The sequence below is a fragment of the Hippocampus comes genome, unplaced genomic scaffold (genome assembly GCF_001891065.2).
Source record: "Hippocampus comes isolate QL1 unplaced genomic scaffold, H_comes_QL1_v1.1 scaffold1, whole genome shotgun sequence".
NCBI lineage: Eukaryota > Metazoa > Chordata > Actinopteri > Syngnathiformes > Syngnathidae > Hippocampus > Hippocampus comes.
In genome coordinates this window covers 3124534-3144888 of record NW_017805010.1, presented here as the reverse complement: position 1 = coordinate 3144888, position 20355 = coordinate 3124534, and the positions used below count along the sequence as shown (strand labels likewise).

General features: G+C 43.0%; 2 protein-coding genes across 2 annotated transcripts; one reads left to right on the top strand and one right to left on the bottom strand.

Moving 5' to 3' along the window:
- Positions 1-258: 258 nt before the first annotated feature.
- zgpat (zinc finger, CCCH-type with G patch domain) lies at positions 259-6442 on the bottom strand. Its single transcript, XM_019862998.1, has 7 exons — positions 6288-6442; positions 5013-5656; positions 4296-4429; positions 3851-4009; positions 3600-3719; positions 1590-2007; positions 259-579 (listed from the first exon to the last, which is right to left on the bottom strand). Exons 2-7 carry the CDS (start codon positions 5609-5611, stop codon positions 441-443), a joined length of 1569 nt encoding a protein of 522 aa, XP_019718557.1. The 5' UTR covers positions 5612-5656; positions 6288-6442; the 3' UTR covers positions 259-440.
- A 282-nt stretch (positions 6443-6724) lies between these two features.
- Positions 6725-19518, top strand: tti1 (TELO2 interacting protein 1). The gene is made up of 14 exons (XM_019862994.1): positions 6725-6825; positions 7274-8018; positions 8164-8501; positions 8587-8869; positions 9402-9573; positions 9654-9922; positions 10156-10545; positions 11822-11981; positions 12291-12458; positions 12809-12960; positions 13736-13876; positions 14156-14360; positions 18658-18745; positions 19031-19518. The coding sequence occupies exons 2-14, from the start codon at positions 7293-7295 to the stop codon at positions 19230-19232; spliced, it is 3294 nt and encodes a 1097-aa protein (XP_019718553.1). The 5' UTR covers positions 6725-6825; positions 7274-7292; the 3' UTR covers positions 19233-19518.
- The last annotated feature ends 837 nt before the right edge of the window (positions 19519-20355 follow it).

The window sequence follows — 20355 nt, the reverse complement described above, 5'->3', positions numbered from 1 at the left end:
TTCTTTTTCTACCCGCAATGAGAATGTTGTAAAGCGATGTGGGCAAACTCTAAATCCTTCTACACACGCATTACTTTTTGTATTGTGAGTTACAGCTACAGGAAGGAATTATTCATAAATATCTTGTGCTGCACTTGTACTGTAAAATTGAAACTGGAAGCCACGATGCTAGAAACATTTAAAATAATTCCATTCCAATTCTGACCATCCAGAAGGAGGGAACTGCTTTGCAATGAGAAAGAAAAACACACAAATCGGAACGTTCTCCAAATCATGATTTTAGTGAAGAAATTAAAAAATACATGACAAACAAAAATGAGCATCTGATACTTTCTGTACAGACCAAATTCCAGCAAATAGTGACAGAAAGCAAACTAGCTCTCACTTTGTTTTGTCCTGATTGGTTTACGATATAACTCCTAAAAAAAGTTGAAGAGAGCTTAGAACTCGGTCATCTTCTTGTGTGTGTTCGCTTTGTTTTGTTGTCTCTGGATGGACAGCTCCTGGGCCTTCTGCTGGGCCAGGAGCCGACGAGCGGCCGACAGCTTCTGTTCCAGCTGCTTCACTCTGGACGCGTCCCTTTTTTTTTTTTTCCCAGGACACAGACAACAAACAGATTAGGAGGTGGGGAGAGAGACATGCTGGTTTTCCGGGCTGCACTTTCCGCAATGAGTTGGCCGCACGCGCCAAGTCTCACCTTGAATCACTGCATCTCATTTTCACGTTTACCACAGCCCTGAATTCCAATGAATCATCACTTCAAAATAACAAGTGGGATGCATTACATTGAGATTAGGGATGAGCATCATCATCACCATCATCAGAATCAGTCATCAGTTAATCACGTCTTGAGCCAACCGAGGCCCAGTCGGAGTGTGTTCCGTGGCTTGTTAAAGCTTTTCATGTTTAAGACAATTGCATTCGTCAGGCATCGGGAATAAGTAATTGATGTCAACACAAAAAGGTTTGCGTTTGTCTATAGCTGCCACAAGATGACAGCAATGCACTTATATAAGTGTTGTCAACAAAATAATTGATAGGTTAAGCGATGCTTAAAAGTAATTGTTCGTTGCAGCCCTAAAATGTCACAAATGAAGCAGTTTTTGCAACTTTTTGTTCACTTTCACTGAACTTGTGAAGCTTCATAATGCTTTTCTTACCTGTTTCGCCATGCTTGATTCTATTTTTCTATGATTAGCTGTTTGAATTCAGTGGACATCAAATGCCCTCGCTCTCTTCGGACTCATAGGGAGAAACAAGAAATTTGACAAAATAGCTGCATTTAAAAAAAAACGTGAAAAATTTGCTGCCGCCATCGAGCTGTGGATTTTCTGAAGCTTGCTTGTAAGTCACATATTTCCTTGCAACCCCCCCCCCCCCCCAAAAAAAGAAACGAGTCAGCAACAACTCGTACGTCATGGCACTCTTAAGTCAAGGGCCTTATTGTATTACATCTTTGGAGGTGGAACGCAAATTTGTACCACATTTGAAAATGTCCAAATCCAATTTTGCCCTGAAATGTTTATTCGTAAAACACGGAGGAAAATTCCCTGAAAGTATCGCAATTTCCAAAAGCCAGGAATACTGACCTGCCCGTTTGCCTGCTGAGAGACTGGGTCAGGTTCTGGATCTCCCTCTCAGTCTGTGACACCTTCTCGGCGACCTGGAACAGCTTCACATTCAGACTCCTCTTGGTGTTCTTGCCACCCTTGTAGGCCTCCACCCCGGTGAGTGAGGACGACCCAGCGGCCATTGCCGCCCCCTCCACGGAAGCGTCAAGCTCCTTGGCGCCGAGCTTGCGGTTAAGAAAGTCAAAGACAGTTCGGCGCTCGCCGTTGGCCTCCCGTGGCTTCCGCCGACGCTTTGGCCGGCCTGTTTTCACGCCATCGTTTGGCTTGCTCTGAGCGCATCTCAGAGTTAACTCGGCACACTGGTCCAGTGATTTCCCTTTGGGTACGAGCACCGCCATGACGGGCTCCACTCGACCTTCCTGCGTTTTCCCCAAACCTGCGAAAATAAGCGAGACAGACTTGCGGTGAAAGTTCGGTTTATGGTTTCGATCTGTATTCATGTCTGCTTCAATACGCCGAGACGCTCAAAAGATAAATCATGTTCCAATTTAGATTGAGGTCGATGATAAAGCGGGGCACTGTTTTAGGCGTGGCTCCTTTGTGATTGATATGTTGCAACCGCACCGATGTGGGAACGCATATCAATGGCACTGGAAACAGAGAAATAACCAAGAGCCGCATCTCGTCTCGAAACCGCCGACCCTGTCATGTTCTGTTTTCAATTTCAAATTGATGGCTCAACGCCGCCTACAAACATCAAGGTGGAAACATCCTGGACAAAGAACGGGTTGTAATTCACATTTCTGGCTCTAATCGGATACACAACCTCTTTTACTTTGTCTTGGTCATGTTACCTTACAAATACAGATCAGTGCATTAGATGGGGGTAAAATAATAAATAAAGATTGGCTGATGCCTCATGTCACAACTTTGACCTTTATTTACTTAATTGCAACGACAGCTGGTGATTTTTTTGAGATAAATGGTTACAGGCTTGTGTCATTGATCAATTATCAATTTTATTACCTTAACTAGCTAGCTGAATATATTTGTCCCCCTACGGTCCAATTGGGCTAAAACTTAAACAAATGAGGAATATTTAGATGTTGCACTGGGACCTCGAAGGTCATAAATCTTCTGTGCTGGGAATCTAGTTGACCACCAATTAGTTTGAATTAAAAATATAATAAGAATAATTCCCATGGAAAATATAAATAATGTGTTCCAAGGTCAAACTGGCTCCATAAAAAATGTATTCACTGTACAGACAGTGTTATAAGTCACGCTAAGTCCGATGTAAGATGTAGTGTCAAGGTCAATGTTCAATTTTTAGTGCTCTTTTTTTTTTTTTTTTTTTTTTGTAAATCAAGCGTGAAAAGAACCTAACCACGTTACATATGGCGATATTGAAGTTTTATTGCTGTGAATGAGAATCCGCTTACGTCGCTCCACTTGTAGAATGCTCATGTTTTGAGCTCTGGCTTAAGAGCTGTGGAAAATTTAGCCTTCAATAAATAACATTAGCTTGCAATAAGGAGAATATGGTTTTGGTGTTTCCATGATAATCTTGGATCGCTTGCTTTAGTAATCTTAGTGGACCATTCCGTCTTCTTTTGTTACTAAAATGATCTGTTCCCCCCGCCACAAGACTTGATGGTATAACACTCAGAGTTGTGTTAGCATGTACATTGATGGCTTAGCTTTGTTAGCTTTAGACCATGACATTGTCAGTTAACACAATGCACAGTAGGGTGAACCCTGAAGCAGAAATCTCACTCTAAATGCTTCGGTCTCTCGCAGGAATTTGTGTTCTTCATTTAGTGAGCCGGCACGTGCGAAATTGAGAGCCTGAAACAAAAACTTCGGGATTGAATTCAGCTTCTTACGTGTGACTGTGACATGTCAAAATGTCTTTTTCTGTGGCCAGATAAACATTCCTTTTCCATTCTTCCTCCAAGCAAATGCGGAGTAGTACGGGTACATCAAAATTATTCAAAATTGTAGTGTTTCAAGTCCATTTTCACCCACCTTTGCCATATTCATAGCCCATCTTGAGCATTAGCTTGGATCCGATGCCTCTTGTGTGAGCCTCCCAACCTCCAAAAATGGAAGCATTGTTTGCAGTCGATTCACCGCCGGACCCCAAAACTGTTGGGAAAGAGGTTTCAATCAAACACAAAACACACACCAGAAATTTCTGAAAAATAGGAACAATGCACTTTGACAAAACTGTGTACCGCCAAAACAAAAGTCTCGTGTAAAATCTGATTGAAAATGACCTTTCGCATACGCCGCATCATCTTCGGCATCGTCCTGGTCCGAGTCAGAGGAGAGTGGGTCTTCTTCTCTCAGCGGTGGTATGATGCAGTCGGCTTCAACGACAGCATCTTTGAGCAGCAGTGAGTCAAACTTCACTGTGTAGAAGCCATTGTCCATATCTACATGAGGGAAACAACAAACATGCAAGGTGATTCTGTACCTGCTGAAAATTTTTGCCAGTGTTTAGAGGTCAACTCAAGTTCATCTTTTGACGTTAACCCTTTCAGGGACAGCGGATACTACAGTGGACAGCATACCATGTTATCCGGTTACAGGATATGATTTTTGGTGCATGAAAGGGTTAAAGTGCATTTAAGTTCATCCAGAAATGTCACAGAGAAGCCCAGTGTCATTGGGTCGTGCAGTTTTAAGATTAACTTGTAAACTCTTAAACGAGCCCAGTACCTGTGATTCTGGCCGGGTACCAGATGCCATCCTCATGCCGAGTCAAGCAGGATGAGCCTTCCTCGAGGTTACTGAGGTCACAGTCCTGGAAGTCTCTGAGCTCTGACACGTACACCACTTCACCGTGGGAAAACCTTTGCAGACCGTGAATAAAGAAACAAGGCAGGGATTCTACAGGTGTGATATTAAGGATGTCAACATTGGGAATTTTTGAGTTCATAGTAAACCAATGTAAAAGAATGTTCCTACTTGGCCAATTCTATTTTTATAATAATAATAACAATAATCACTATGAAGAATAGTAATCAAGCTGATTTGATATTGATAACAATATGGACAATATGGTTTTGCTTCCACCTGCTGGACAATATTTGCAAGCACAAAATGTCTGAATTGAATTAGAATTATACAATAAACAACTCAATAAATAAGTATATATATGTACACAAACAAACACACACACACACACACACACACACACACACACACACACACACACACACACACACACACACACGCAGAGTGAGATAGAGAAAGACTTCAGGATTACTCACTGAGAAATTAAGAAATGAAATTATTAACATCAGATAATGGTAGCAAAACAAGGGGGAAAATTCTAGGTGAACACCTTTTCGGTGCTTCGTCAGCTCACTAGAAATTCTGATCGCAAATGCATAGATACACAATGATGAAAGTGGAGGTAAAAAAAAAAGGCACCTGCAGTTATCCTGGAAGCGACATTTGTCCTCGAGATAAAATGGACATGGTTTCATGGACTTCTGCGTGGGACAAATGTACAAAACTCTAACTTGTGCCTCCTCTCCATCTGGTTCCTCTGCCCCAACCACCATGGCATTGTGGTACTCCAACGTCCCCCACGACGTCCTGTAAGGTGCTCTTACTTTGGTACCACTCAGTGTGTCTAGCTCATCCCCGTCCTCTTCTTCACATTCATCTTCTACAAAATCATCAGTGTCCTGGTCTTGTTCCTTCAAATCAGAGCTATTCCCCGAAAACTCCCCAACTTCATTGTAGAAAGCAGCAAACTCGGATTCCAAAACGCCTTTTGTGTCAGCCGCAGGCTTTTGCGCATTGGCCGGCACTCCACTAGTGTCCTCCAGGGAAGCCAGAAGCAGACTCTTTCTGAAAGACAGCAGGCTGGCCTTGGTGAGTTCTATCAGATGACACAGGTCCTCTTTCAGTTTGAGCAGGTCACTCTGCTGAGAGGGGTCCAGGCCGGCAGCCAGAGTGGCATCCACTTGCTGCAGCTGGGCTTCATATGTAGAGATGGCGCCCTCCAGGGTTTCTTCATCCATAGTGTCACTCCAGGCTGGGCGGAACAGGAAAGAAAGGCATCCAGCCTTTGGGGAAAGTGTGCAAGAGAAATGCATCATTTAAAGTGGAAACGAGTTAAACTACCAAAATAGTGAGAATCACTTTTGATTAACAACCACATGTCGGCAAGTTCCAGCCATCCTTCCATTTTACAAACCACTTGCCTATCCTCACAAGGGTCTCAGTAATAAACCGTCCTTGAATCGGATCGCACCCCATGTATTGCGATACGTTTCGAATCATCTTTTATTGGAGAGACGCACGCCCCTGGATAATACATATAATAATGACAATAATAATAATAAGTTACTTGACAATATCCAAGCATTGGGGAGAATGATGTACACTAGAGTGGTGAAATAGCGCAATCTGTCCGACTCGACTGTATTTACATGGTCATTGCAATTCCCATGCAGAGCTAACTCATTTCATTCAGTCCAAAACATTGAATATAGAAACACAGAATCCAGAAAAATACCTAAATCATTTGCATTTATATTTTTTGCACACTTAATCTTTCTACTTAGAAGTCAGCTACGATATGATTTTAGCAAATTCGATAAGCGCAGCAGTAAATTACAAAGGACCTAGTGTGGCTAAAGTATTAGCTACTTTCGAGCTAGCTCTTAGAATTGGTCATCATCTGACTGGCATTACCTTCGTTTTCTGGCTAATTATCTGAAACCAATGTCGCGACTGGAGGGGCGAAGACAAACCAAAAGATGTGCCGTACAACTGAAATGCTTTACACAAGACCAAGACAGTACTGTACAGAAGTTAACCGGTTGTATCAAAACATATTTCATGAATAGCACTTCCGTTCTATACTTTTCAAAGTAAAAATATTAATGGCTGAGATAAAATTGTTAAATAATTTTCCTTGCATAGTAATATTTATTGTACTTTAATATACGTTACATTCATCATTTGTCATTTTTTATTGGATTTTTCAACGACATTATGATTTTAGATCGAAATTTATTTCCCTTATTTTTTAAGATAATCAGAAGTAGATCCTTTTAACCATCTGAGCTGTACTTCATATTCGTCTCACATAAAATGTGTCATTCGGCGCAAGAAAAGAACGTCATCAACATTGGTTCTTTGTCAGCTGTTTGCCAGTGCGCTTTTCTTGTGAAACATTTTTTTGCATTTTGCGCCGTAATGTGGGTTTTCTGAACTAATCAAACTGAAGGTATGTTTTCAGACTTTTTCTTTTTTGACGCTAACACAGCATCTCGATAGGAAGTTGCTCCATACATATCTAGATTTGATTACTCCGATACTGGATGTCAACAACGTGTACGGTTCCTACTTCAGCATACAGTACCGTACATAGTACTATACAACGTTTATGAACATTGGACTCTGCGTTTTTAATGCGAATGCAGTTAAAAGAAGGAGCATGTGTGAAAGTCTAATCCTCTTCACATTACACGTATTGCTTGCTCACAGTTATAAACTACCCATTTAAGTGACGCCAACTACTAATAGAGAGATTGATAGACAGGCAAACGGACTCTATAATAATTTTGGAGGTGACCCTAGTGAGGACAAGCAGTTCGGAGGAGAATGAATTCATGAACTATTGAAGGTATTCCATATTTATAACGAGTCCTCTCGTTTTTCTTCCTACTTCACAGAGAACGGGCCGCAGCTGCGATGCCGCCAAACACGGCCCTTATAAGCGATCCAAAGATCGCTTTTGCCTACCTGCGTCCAGCTTGTGTCAGGCTGACCCGTGTGCCTACTTTCAACCATGTTGAGACATTGAGTGCACAGTTAAAGGAGGTCAACTCTGCTACCCTGCAGCAGCTCCAAGAGTATGTCCTCTTCCCTCTCCGCTTTGTGCTCAAAGTGCCCGGACCCAAGAAGGACAAAGTGGTGCAAGCTGTGGTTCAAGCTATGAGTCACGTCCTCGAGAATACCTGCGTTCAGAGCTGGCAGACCCTCCATGAACTCTTCTCAGAGCTCTGCCTCTGCCTTTGTTCACCAGACAATCCTGGGAAACCTGCAGCTACATCAGAAGAGCTGAAATTAATCGTGCTGAAATGCCTGAATGCCTTGTTTCATGCTGCATTTGAAGATATCGTATTCAAATTTTTCGAAACCACAATGCTGCCTGAGCTGGGAGCTGCCGTTTCACTACTTCTGGCTTTGGCCGAGAAGGAGAAATCGAGAGATGTTCAAATAGCATCCTTGAATGTCCTTCAGGTGTTGACTCTGCAGTGTGACTGCAATGAGGATCATGTAGTACCCTCCTCACAGGAGCAGGAAGCTGTAGGCAATGCTCTGGCTTCATTCTTACCTGGAGTTACAATGACAGTGACCCGAATCATTACAGGAGATGTCAGACAAGGTCATGGAGTCACAGTTAGGGCTATCAAGGTACCATAAGTTCTTGTTCTTCTTACTATTAATCGTCAAGGCTAGAAAGGCAACTTTTTAACCAGTTGTTTTCTGGACTGAAGTTTAACGATTTATAGTGTATTTTAACAAAAGACGTGTCATTTCACGCTATTTGTCATTTGAGGTTTGGTCCAGGACTGTCGGCCTCGTCATGGAAGATGCTCAGCTTCAGTCCAGTGAGCCAGTTAAGTCTCCCTCCGTGGACCTGGGGAGGATTGGCCAGCTGATGGTCCATCGCACACCGGACTGGGTGAAAACCACGTCGGGAAAGCTCTGCTTGCTCCTGAAGAAGATCATCTCGAGCACGGTGGCACATCAGCACTGGAGAGTTCGACTGGAGGTGGTGGAGCTGGCAGAGCACCTGCTGGACAGGTGTAGTCAGGCTTTGGGCGAGTGTATTGGGCTGCTTCTGGAGGCACTGGTCGGAGCCATTAACGATGAAGAGCCCCGAGTCAGAGAGAGGTTTGTTTTGATTGGAAATGGGGGAGCGGGGCGGGCTCATCAAAATGTATTTGCTTATTCCTGGCAGCCTCTCTCCTTTTTTTAGGTGTGAAGTTGCGCTCAGAAAGGCTTCCCAGAAAAATCAGATGTCTGTCAACGCCAAAAATCTCAGTTGTAAAAACAGCTCTCAAACATTCACTGATGTCCTGTCAGAGAATCTCCACTCTTTGGCCACTTCACTGCCCAGACTGATGCGTACCTCTGATGACCAGAAGAAGCTGTTTGTCCTGAATGTCTTTCTGGGTTATTTAAAGCTCCTCGGACCACTGGTCTCTGTGGTGCTGAACTCAGCGGTGCATCTTGAGAGGATTTCCAAAGCTCTGATGCAGGTAACTGCCGGATATTTCACAATGGATGAAAGGATATAACGCGGGTGGAACCTGTCTCCAAATTACACTGCGTTTTAAATTATGATGCAAATGATCATGTTTTTTCAGATGATAAATGATAAATGATAGATATTTATAAATGGTATGTGCAAATGGCACTCAGCATAGTTTTCAAGTCATCAGCTGTAATTATTTGACTTTTATTAACTAATTTATTAATTATTTGATTTTTTTTTAAAACAAGCCTCCCAATGATAACAGCATTTTTTTTCAAAAATAGAAAAGCACTGTTCCAAATTGTTCGTACAGCATTCAGAGCTGCATTTGTATTGTAGGAAATGTGAGAAAATGCGCATAAGTAATAACTCCATTAAAATGTGGTCCAATTCGAAAGTGTCTTCAATACCCAGACTTCCCCTGCTGTCATCGCACTAACACCGTCGACAATGTGAAAACGGTAGAGGCGATTGTACTCGTATACAGAAACGCAAGATTCCTACCGAGCTGTACAAATAAATTGCTGTTTTCGCAGGTACTGGAGTTGGACGTCACAGATGTCCGTATTGTAGAAGAACGAGGTCACAATGCCACAATAGAACCAAGCTCAGGTTCCCAGCACTCGGCTCACATCCGGAGGAAGCATTTTCTGTTCTTTACAGATGAGAAAATTTTTTCTGTGCTCACGGAGATCTGTCAGTTATTAGGTATGAGGGTTAATCTGTCACTGCCACCCGTCTGTCGACATCCAAACCCATGGTGTCATTTTCCTGCGTTGGACTTGTAGGTCACTATGGCAACATTTTTCTGCTGACGGACTTCTTCTTGGATCTGTACCGCCAGTCCTCGGCGTACAGAAAGCAGGCCGCCATGGTTCTCAATGAAATCATCCGAGGGGCTGCCGGCGTCACAGAGGGTGAAGGCGGAGGACTTCCTCGCTCCCCGGAAGACCTAAAAGCAGTTGTGATGCTGGTCATGGAGGAATACGTCAGCCTGAACAACTGGCACTTGATCACAGTCAATGAGGAAATTGACCAAGGTGGACAGGACCAACAGGTATGGCGACAGACGCCTTTCCATACAGACATATTTTCTTTTTTTTTTCTTTTTTTTTTTACCCATACAGAAAGGTAAGCGTACCCCTGTTAGTGCATGGTATTGCTTTGCCTCAGGAATCTCAAATTCATGGAGTTGTGTTGCAGGTGCCGGGCCAATAAATAAATAAAACAAAATAAATAAAAAAACCAAACCACAGTCATGCATAACGATTGCCCGTTTTCTATCCGTAGCTGCTGAAGCCGCCCATCCTCCTTCCCATATCCAACAGTCGTGCCAACCCTCTCCAAGTCATCTCTTCCGCCTGTGCCCCATCGCCCACCTCAACAGTCCGCCAGCTCAATAGTAACATCTGGCAGCTGTGCATCCAGCTGGAGGGTGTGGCCTGCTTCGCCCAGGCCCTTGGACACGACTTCCGTCCCCTGCTAATGACATCACTGTACCCCGTGCTTGAGAAAGCGGGCGAGGAAACACTTTTGATCCGCCAAGCAGCTCTGGACTCCATGTGGGACATCAGCAAGGCCTGTGGCTACTTGTCCCTAAAGGACCTGATTAATGAGAACTCGGACTATCTGCTCAATGACATCTCACTTAACTTGCAGAGGCTCAGCCAGCATCCGCAGGTAAGTTTGAACGTATTTTTGCCCTTCAAGTTTTATTTCTCCCTTACGACCACCGCTAGTAACTAAGAACTGGTCGTCACTTTTGGCGTTGAACAGTCTGGACTGAAGGTCTTTAGAGCAGTAGCGCACTAAGACGCACCTAAAAGCATTGAATTTTCGCAAAAGCCGACACTGCGCCTTCTATATGGATCAATATTCTGATTTCTTGGATGAATTAAAGTTTTCTATAAAGCACTTTTTACAACTGCAGCGGTTTTGAAAGCTCTATATCAGGGGTGTCAAACTCATTTCACATGGTGGGCCACATACGGCCTCGGTAGATGTCAAGTGGGCCGGACCATTAAAATGATACAATACTTTGCTATAAATAACCAAAACAATATGTCTTTCCTTTGTTTTGGTATAAAGAAGCACAAGAACATTAGGAAAATATTGAAATTTAATGAACATATCTTTTACAAAACATTTCATGAAGCACCTTACATTTCCTTCGACAAATGTGCAATTTACTTTTATCATTCACATATATGCATTGCAACTGATCCCACTGATTGTACAAACTTTAACAAGTAATTGGTATTGAAAAATATAGTAATGCACTTTAAGATTAAACAAGATTCATAAAGAAAACAAGTTTTAAAGCATTTACACGTGCATATAAAATCTAAATGTAATCCCTGCCTACACCTTACAAACTAAGGAGAGTGCTATTAAATGTGTAAATGTAAGAGTGCTATTGATAGCGTCTGCTGCCATGGGTCTGTCTCAGTGACAGACTGAGGCTGCTGTTGTCTTCTTCTCTGATCAAAACAGTGTCCCCTTGCGGATAATCAATGAATTGCACCTGATTAAAAATATTAATTCTGTGTCTTTAATGCATTTTTTTCACTTTTACATTATCCTGCGGGCCTGATTGAACCTACTTGCGGGCCGGTTCCGGCCCGCGGGCCGTATGTTTGACACCAATGCTTTACATAATCATCTCGCGGGCCGGATTAAACTCCTTTGCGGGCCGGATCCGGCCCGCGGGCCGTATGTTTGACACCCCTGCTCTATATCAATAAAGCTGTATTGTATTGTATTTCCTTTAGCATAGCTCCATCTAGTGGATGCAGAACGCAATGTCAACTACCATTGTAGCTTCTATTCTGTGCGTCTTAGAATGCGGTGCACCCTATATATGAAAACAGTTTGAAGATAGGCCATATATTGAAGGTGCGCCTTATCGTGCGGAAAATATATATATTTTTTTACATGACTTTGTCCTGTTGTCCAGGCTCCACGTGTGCTGACTGTGATGTTGACTCACTCCGACGGCACTTTGCTCCCTCTGGTGCGAGATATCATTCAGGACGTGCTCACGGCTCTCGACCTCAGCTACGATCACACAGCCTCTGTCTTCTCCTCGGTTCTGCTCGCACTCATGAAGGCGCTTGGTGAGCTCTTACATGTGATGTCACGCTGTTAACGAAAGGGTCATCTTGTCGTTACACCACAGTGGTGGATAAAAATGAAAGGAAATATCCATCTCAACCTTTTAGCCATCTATGCATCAAAAAATGATCCGTAACTTGGTGAGTTTGTCATGAAATTAAAAGGGGCACTATATAAAAATACGTCATGAATTTTAAATACCATACTTAAAATGACATATGGAATGAAACATTTTGTCATCAAAAGAAAGACAAAGCTGTTTTCAGCACGCCACCTCATCTAATTTAAATTCTTGTGTGCGTTTCTTCCAGCGAGGTGGTTTCCTTTGACTTCTAGCAAAACCAAAGAGTCTGCGCGGTCCAAGCGGACCCTCGCTGGCCAAGAAGTCTTCAACATCCGCCAGTTCCTGCTGGACTACCGTAAACAGAAAGAGCTGGCAGAAGGCATCGGAATAGAGGAAGATGACCCTCAAGACCTGGGTATGAATCTGCAGCTACAAAACTAGTGCCAACGTTTCGAATGTGTTTGGCTCCCTTTCACGCAAAGTGCAAAGTAGACCTAAGTAGGCAAGTTTTTCCCGGCTCACTGTTATGTGTGCAAGTTACCAATTGGGGATGGAGGAATTTCTTATCTTCCGAAGTTGTATCAGTGCCAGTGTATAAGCAGAACTTTTTACCAAGAGAACATTTGCCCCTAATTTAAAAATTTCGTGCCGCGGTAAGTAAATAAATTCATAGTAAACTCATCCCTCAACAGAAATGTTAGACCTCTGATACACTAAATTCCCGCGTGAAAGCACGTACAAACTGACATATGACTGCCTTTCCAGAGATTCCTCCCCCAACGGAGTTTGAAGAAGACGATGATGCTGATGACTGTGATGTGAAAGCCGAACTGCCCGCCCACCTCAGCATTACCAAAGATGTTATGGAGCGCTGCATTCATCTGCTGTCCGACTCAAATCTCTGCCTCCGACTCAAGGTACTGTTTATTGTACATATATATTTTTTCTTTAGATTTTTGATTAGCGCTCGTAAACACATACCATATTTTCCACACCAAAAGGCGCACTGGATTATGAGGTGCACCTTCAATGAATGGCCTATTTTGTAATTTTTTTCATAGATTGGATAAACCGCTTTATAAGACGCAATCTACAATGCATCCACTAGATGTAGCTACGCTCAAGGAAATGCCAACAGAACACTACACTACACTATACCCTGATATACATAGCGACAATCAGATGTCAGTAAAACGTATTTAATAAAGCAGCGACACAGTTCACGTAACCAACAGCAAGTTATAACACTGACTCGTTAACGTTGAACTCTCTTGCTGCTGCTCTATTTCCATGTTCAACTGCGAAACCGATCGCCTTAAGTTTGAACTCTGCGTTGTCAGCATGTCTCTAGCAAGGAGCCATTTTGGGGGTTGACATATTACCATAATGACCATACACAAGGCGCATCGGATTTTAAGGCGCGCTGTGAGCTTTTAAGAAAATGGAAGGTTTTGAGGTGCGCCTTTTAGTGCGGAAAATACGGTAATACAACTCTGAACATTAACGCCAACTTAATGATGTTTTGATGACAACTTATAAGGTATAGAATATTCACCCTGAATCTGAGGAACATTTTTCCAGGCGTCAAGCCCGTCAGTTCGCAAGCCACCAAATCACATGTGACAATTTGACATAAAGCCAAACAGGTGACATTTTTGGGATGTACAGCTTCACCTTGCGTTTTCCCCTCAGATGCTGGATGTACTGGAGCTGTGCATTAGCGTGCTGAGTGAGAGGGAAAACGAATTGCTACCCATGGCCCATCGCTGCTGGCCCGCTCTCGTGCAGAGACTGACAGCCGACGACCCGCTCGCCGTGCTCAGAGCCTTTAGGGTACGTAAAGAAGTCATCACGCTCGCGGTGTGTGATTATGCAGCGTGTGTTTCACATCTGCAAATAACCTTCACATTTTCCCTTTGCAATTCATTATTCAGTTGAAGACAGTGTTTTTTTTTTTTTTTTGGTTTTTTTTTGCATCCGAATGTTCATCAAGTCCAAACAATCCAAATCTGCACAAACACAATTCTTCATATTCGTTCAAGTCATTAAGCCTCATGACAGAATCCTCATTTGGATCAGCACCAAACGGAACAGCCATGTGTTTTCTTCCAGGTTTTGTGTACTTTGGGTCGCACTTGTGGCGACTTCCTGAGGAGGAGGGTCTCCAAGGAGATTTTGCCGAAGCTGACCTCCTCTTTGACTAAACAGGCTCCCGTTAGCGCCAAAGCAGGACCCGTCTATACTCACACTCTGGCCTACAAACTGCAGCTGGCGGTACTTGAGGGACTGGGTTCTCTGTGCCAGAGCTTGGACCTGGGTGAGTGAAAAGAACCACACACAGATGTACACATAATCCCGGGGCGTGCTGCAAGAACAGTGCACAATTTCAAGCTTTGACACAGTTTCTTTAGCTGCATAAATTGCAAGGCTTTGCAATTGCAAATTGCAATAGAATAATGAGAGTATCTGGGTAACAATAACAATATGAATAATTATTGTTATTAACCCTTTCAGGGACAGCGGTTACTACAGTGGACAATTTATCATGTTATCAGGTTACAGCACAGGTGTCAAAGTCAAGGGCCGGGGGCCAGATCTGGCCCGCCACATCATTTTTTGTGCCCCGCGAAAGCAAATCAAGCACGTCAAGTTCCATGATGCTTGCTAAAGTCTGAACCAAAATTTCAAATTGTCATATGTATTCCACAATAGCATTCATTATTCTTGACTTCTTATTTGAAAACTAATTATTCATCAATTTGTTGTGTGCTGTGTATGTAATATGTGGAGGTTATTAAACATTTTTATGGCTTCCCAAAATTCAGAACGGCCATCCAAGGCAAACCATAACTACAAAACACGCCCGCGACAAAAATGAGTTTGACACGCCTGGGTTACAGGTTATCATTATTGGTGCATGAAAGGGCTATATTAAAAAGATTTCTTAGAGAAAAAAAAACCGTACAGTGCCCCCCCCCCTCCACACACACACACACACACACACACACACACACACACACACACACACACACATTTCCACATGCAGTTACACCACCAGATGTCAGACTTACACAACAGTGGAAAATATTTCTCTCTTGAACAGCCACAGTATGGAATCTGAATTCACCCAGTGCACAATTAATAAAACCTGATGCTATTTTATTGGTGCCTGTCTCCAGATACACAAAATAGCTGAATAATAATTACAATTGAAATCAAAATAATGCATGAAAATTGTGATTTTTGTTCCAACTTTGCATGTCAATACTGTTCCTTAAAAACAATTGAATATGTTTGTGTTTGTATCTCTGATGAGATTAGCTTTATTTTGAAAGGTCGAACTCGACAGCAACCTATTTATCAATTACGACTGTGACAGGGTGAAACACATAATGGTGGACCCAAATGAAAAGTATGTTTATGTGGTGGTGGGGGTTGAAGTTGACATCAATGCAACAGATCATTAAAATCCCAGCGGGGCACTTGTACTGTATGTGATAGCTGTTGAATTTACATAAATGGATGAAACCCACTTGTCACATCCTTGTATGAACCTTTTCATGCACCCTGTAACCTGATAGCATGATCAGCTGTCCACTATAGTAACCGCTGTCCCTGAAACGGTTAAGAGTGCAAATGTGACCAAGTCATCTTCATATTACATCATCATGTGTCACAATACTCAGTGGACTGTGTTAAAAAACAAACAAACAAACACACATTTGTATCCCTTAATTAAAGGAACAGTTGCAAGCAATTCTCTCTCAAGGTCAATTTTGTGCCAGTATAATGAGAGCTGCACCAAAGTCAATCAGCGACATTTTTTTTTTTCTTTTTTGAGAGAGAGAATCCTGCAGGGAGGTGTTTTGTAATTGAGCTCTCACAGGCAGTGTTATTTTTTTTAAATACTTCATAAAGCCATATTTTCTACGACTAAAATGTTAACCCAAATAGCTTTAAGGGTTGAGAACTTGAGGATTTCTTTAAAAATTATGTCGAATTTTATTTGATGCTGGTAAAAACATTATTTTCAAAAAGTAAAAAAAAAAAAAAAAAAAGAAGAATTTCCCCATTTCGTTGATACCCATGGTTTTACACAAATCAACATTTACCACGTTGAAACTTCAAATCAATGTCACGTTTTTGTCATCAGTGCCCAGTCAGTGCCCCAAAAGGATTTTCACTCATCCTGTCAGCACTTCATACAGTGTGCCACATTATTGGTCACGTCACCAAACAGCAGTTGTTAGCCCATTTAGCTGCCAAATCATGGTTGGAGAAATTGTAAATCAGACACACTGTTGATGCTACGTTGTGACGCAATTCAAAATGGCTTTGGGATATACTGTATAAAAAAAATTGCATTCACATATTTCCATTCTTGGCATCCCGGTGGTCCTCCCTGTGTGGATTTTGCATGTTCTCCCTGGGCATGCATGGGTTTTCTCCGGGTACTCTGGTTTCCTCCCACATTCCAAAAAAATGTATCGCAGGTCAATGGAACACTCAAAATTGTCCCTAGGTGTGAGTGTGAGCACGGATGGTCGTTCATCTATGTGTGCCCTGCGAGTGGCTGGCAACTGATTCAGGGTGTTCCCTGCCTACTGCCCGAAGAATTTCTATTGTCTTTTTATAACACCACAAGATGGCACCAAAGGAAAGCAGCGATTGAAGTCAAGGAAGTATTGTTGAAGTGGTCCAAGATTTTTGTATGTTGGGGCGGAGCCAAGTTTATGTTGGGTTGTGAGTGGAAATTACGGACAGTCTTCGGCACATGTGCACACCCGGTGCATTTTTTCCCCCCTAAATCCAATCATTTGCACACCATTAATTTTTATGGGTAATGTGAGATGAGTTTGAAACGATATTTAAACCAGTTTGCCATCATCCATATTTATGATTTCAATTAATAATCAATTCAGTTACTCCCAGTCTTTCGCTATTTGCCGCAGGGCTCGAAGAGTGGGGGGTTGGGGGGGGATTTACTGGATTACCCCCACCCCTACCATCCCCCACCCCACCCCCAATAGCACAAGGAGAGACTTTCTTGGCGAGGTGGTGAGCATGTGACTGAGCAACAGAGGAGAGAAACAGTCTGCGGCCACATGCCGCCTCACTCATGTGAATACCGATTTGGCTCCGGCTCGCCTTTGGGACGCCTGCAGCAAGCCAATTAGGAAGCCTCAGTCATACAGCGAGCTGCGGACAGGAGCAAAATGATGAAATGCCCCCCCGGTCATTCGGCTTCTGCTTCAACTGTCACCTTTTCTTCATTTGCCACAGAGCTACGAAGGATACCTGAGTATTTGTGAGCTCCTCGCGCTTGAATGCCAAGCATCCACAAAGCAAGTGGTCACGAGTACAAGCAGCAGCCGATAGAATGGAAGAAAAGGGAATGGGGAAGTGGCAGCTGAATAATCCCATTGAACTCGGAAATGTGCCCCCGCTTCTTTTCTTCTTGACACGCCGGCGAGTGTGGGGAAATCGACGTGTTTTGAAATGAAGCTTGAAAGAAGCCCATTTTGCACCTAAGGGAATGGCTAAGTGTCTGTCAGGGGATGGATGCCCGTATCGGACGACATGCGAAGGTTGGGGGTGTCAGAATGAAGAAAGCCAGATGAGTTTGAAGCGAGGCAACATGGGAGGAAAAGAAAAGTGGGCATTTGGCAGGCTTGTGACAGTCCAGTTGGGGTGAGGCATAGTGGCTCGGCGGACTTGAAAGTGCAGCAGGAAGCCGGTGAGACATGAAAAGGGGTCGGTCAGGCTTTTCACACCAACCCGACCTTTTTTCACCGCTTCGAAAAAGGAAAGGGAAGCAGATGAAAGCGTGATAAGCACAAGCACCCCACTGTGAGTCTTGCTCCCTCAGGCTGCCCTGCTAAGGGCCTCAAAAATGCAACGTCTCCAAAATCCTCCTCTTTATCTCATCACCGTCTTGAGGGATGGCAACAAGGATTTCATTATTAGAAACTTTTTGTTTTTTTACAGCGCATGACATATTATTGACGTGGAAGAATTGCTCGAAGGTATTCCGTTCATATCAGTGTTGTATCGAGCTGAATAATTCAGCCCGCGAGCAGTTGTGCCACGATGGACGTGGATGGAGCGCAACTTCCCATTGCATGTTGCATTCTTCTTCTTTAGGTGGCAAAACAGTCCTGGATGGATGGATGGATGAATTAAACGCTCCTCTTCTGGTCACAGCCATGTACTGCACTTCATTTTGCCCCCATTGCTTCAAGATATAATTAATCGGCGATCAGTTCCAAACAGTCAGCGGAACAACTAAAGTCCAATAGAATCCAGTCAGTGACGCGATTTACGCTGCAAATTGTTTGAATTCCAAAAAACACTTTTTCCCACAGGAAATATTTGTAAAATAATGAACTCCACGATTAAGCAATCGCCATCGTCTCCACCGGAATGGTCTTGCATTAAAACAAAATAAAGAAAAACTACTGATGACCGTCTAAAGCAAAAGTGCAGTTATGTCTTCAATTTTTTTTTTTCCCCAGGTTCAAGTCATGAATTTTCCAAATATGTACAATACTTTCTGACAGTTTTTTTTTTCTTGATTTTCGTCCTGTTTTATTTGCTGGCCTGTGTATTTGCAGCTGAAGCGGACTTGGATGTTGTTTGTGAAGCGTGCCTGCCCTACCTGAGCTGCAAACAACCCATCCGACTGCAACAGGCTTGCTTGAGGTAAAACCAAACATCACCACATCGCAACCGCAGTCATCTTTGGTTGCCAGTGTTGAATCATTCATTTTTGCAAGGAGAGCGATTCAGTTGTAAAGTGAGGTAACTTAACATTTTACTTGCTCAAGTGTATACTTGAGCTAATCATGACATTCAAAGATCTTGGTCCCTCATCACGTCAACAGTACATCATTGACACCAATTGCTACTTTTCTGAAAAAAAAATGTTGCCGAATGCATCCCAGGTTGAATTTCCTGCCGTTTTTTTTTTCTTTTTTTTCTCCGCAGCGTTTTCCACCACTTGACCCAGGTGGACCCCGATGCTTTCTGGTTGATGTTAAATGAGCTCCACTGCCCGTCCTCCTTCGTCCCACCCCACCCCGACCTGCAGCCCGTGTGGTTGAGCGGGATGGGACGCCCCAGGGACGAGTACTCGGACAATGTGCTCAAACTGCTGAGGGAGGAATTTGGCCAAACGGGTGACGAGTAGGGCCGATTGTGACCAAAGTACTCCCAGGGGACAGTTCAGTGCAGAAGATCGATGCGTGTACAGATGTTGTAGACATTTTTATCCAAGCTCTAATTTTATATAACTTTCCAGGTAACCGTCTCATGTTCGGACTGTGGCACAGGAGTTTTTTTGTTCTCATTTTTGTCCTGTAATCCGCCCACTTTATCACGACTACAATTAAGAAAATGAACTTGTATACAGAATGTTTTTTTTCAGTCAAACTTGAATACAGCACATGAGGAATAAATGTTTGGTGTGGTAAAGATTTTTTGGTAATGTTTTTAGAATAGGCACTGGTCGACAATTAACTGGACGCATAAACGGTTAAAACGTTGTTTAAAAATTTAAATTTTATTTAAAAACAGAAAAAAGTAAATACAATTTCAAGAGACTTTTTTTTTTTAATTTACGACGTACGACCACAACAGTCACACGTTGACGACGAAGCGAACTAAATTTCCCACAGCACTGATTGGACAAGCAATGTCATGTGATCATCTGCAGCCAGTGATGGCCAAGCGGGCGTGTCATAACTAATTAACATGTTGAGTCGCTTGTCTTACCCTCCATGGCAGGGACTCCGTCGAACCCCTGAGACCGACTCACCAAACCTCTGGGATTCGATCGAACCCAGTTTAAGAACCACTGCTTTAAAATGATACAAAATAATGTTTCCTCATTAATCAGATACAGTATGTGCAGATGTTTAAAAAAACGCAAATGACTGAATGACAAGATGTTCTAGTAGTTCCGGTAAAAAGTAACGCATTCCCCAAATAGAAATTCACTCATTCACCATTCTTTGACCTGACTGAATGTATCATCTTGTATTCCAAATAAATTACCTTCTTGTTACAGCCTTGCTTGAATGATGACTTGCTGACGGTCCGCGACTCAATGCCTTTTCACAGGCTTTCATGCTCGGAAGTGTCATGAAGGAATCGTCGGCCCCGCCAAGCAGGTAGTCTATCCAACAAAGGGAACAATGTGGTGGTAGTCTTTGAAAGGCTTTCTTGCTGCTGTTATTCACAGGCAGCCGACATATCACCCATCACAGCTGTTATTGCTCTTAAGCCTTCGCCATTCAGGTTGTGTTTCAATA

What these genes read in the sequence shown, in the direction of transcription:
- zgpat (XM_019862998.1), bottom strand. Translation starts at nt 5,611, where the DNA reads ATGGATGAAGAAACCCTGGAGGGCGCCATCTCTACATATGAAGCCCAG. An exon ending in GTACCCGGCCAGAATCACAG is followed by an intron (nt 4,010 to 4,295) that starts GTACTGGGCTCG and finishes TCCCTCATGTAG; the next exon opens with ATATGGACAATGGCTTCTAC. An exon ending in TGATGCGGCGTATGCGAAAG is followed by an intron (nt 3,720 to 3,850) that starts GTCATTTTCAAT and finishes CTTTCCCAACAG; the next exon opens with TTTTGGGGTCCGGCGGTGAA.
- tti1 (XM_019862994.1), top strand. Translation starts at nt 7,293, where the DNA reads ATGCCGCCAAACACGGCCCTTATAAGCGATCCAAAGATCGCTTTTGCC. An exon ending in TCACAGTTAGGGCTATCAAG is followed by an intron (nt 8,019 to 8,163) that starts GTACCATAAGTT and finishes TTGTCATTTGAG; the next exon opens with GTTTGGTCCAGGACTGTCGG. An exon ending in GTGCCAGAGCTTGGACCTGG is followed by an intron (nt 14,361 to 18,657) that starts GTGAGTGAAAAG and finishes GTGTATTTGCAG; the next exon opens with CTGAAGCGGACTTGGATGTT.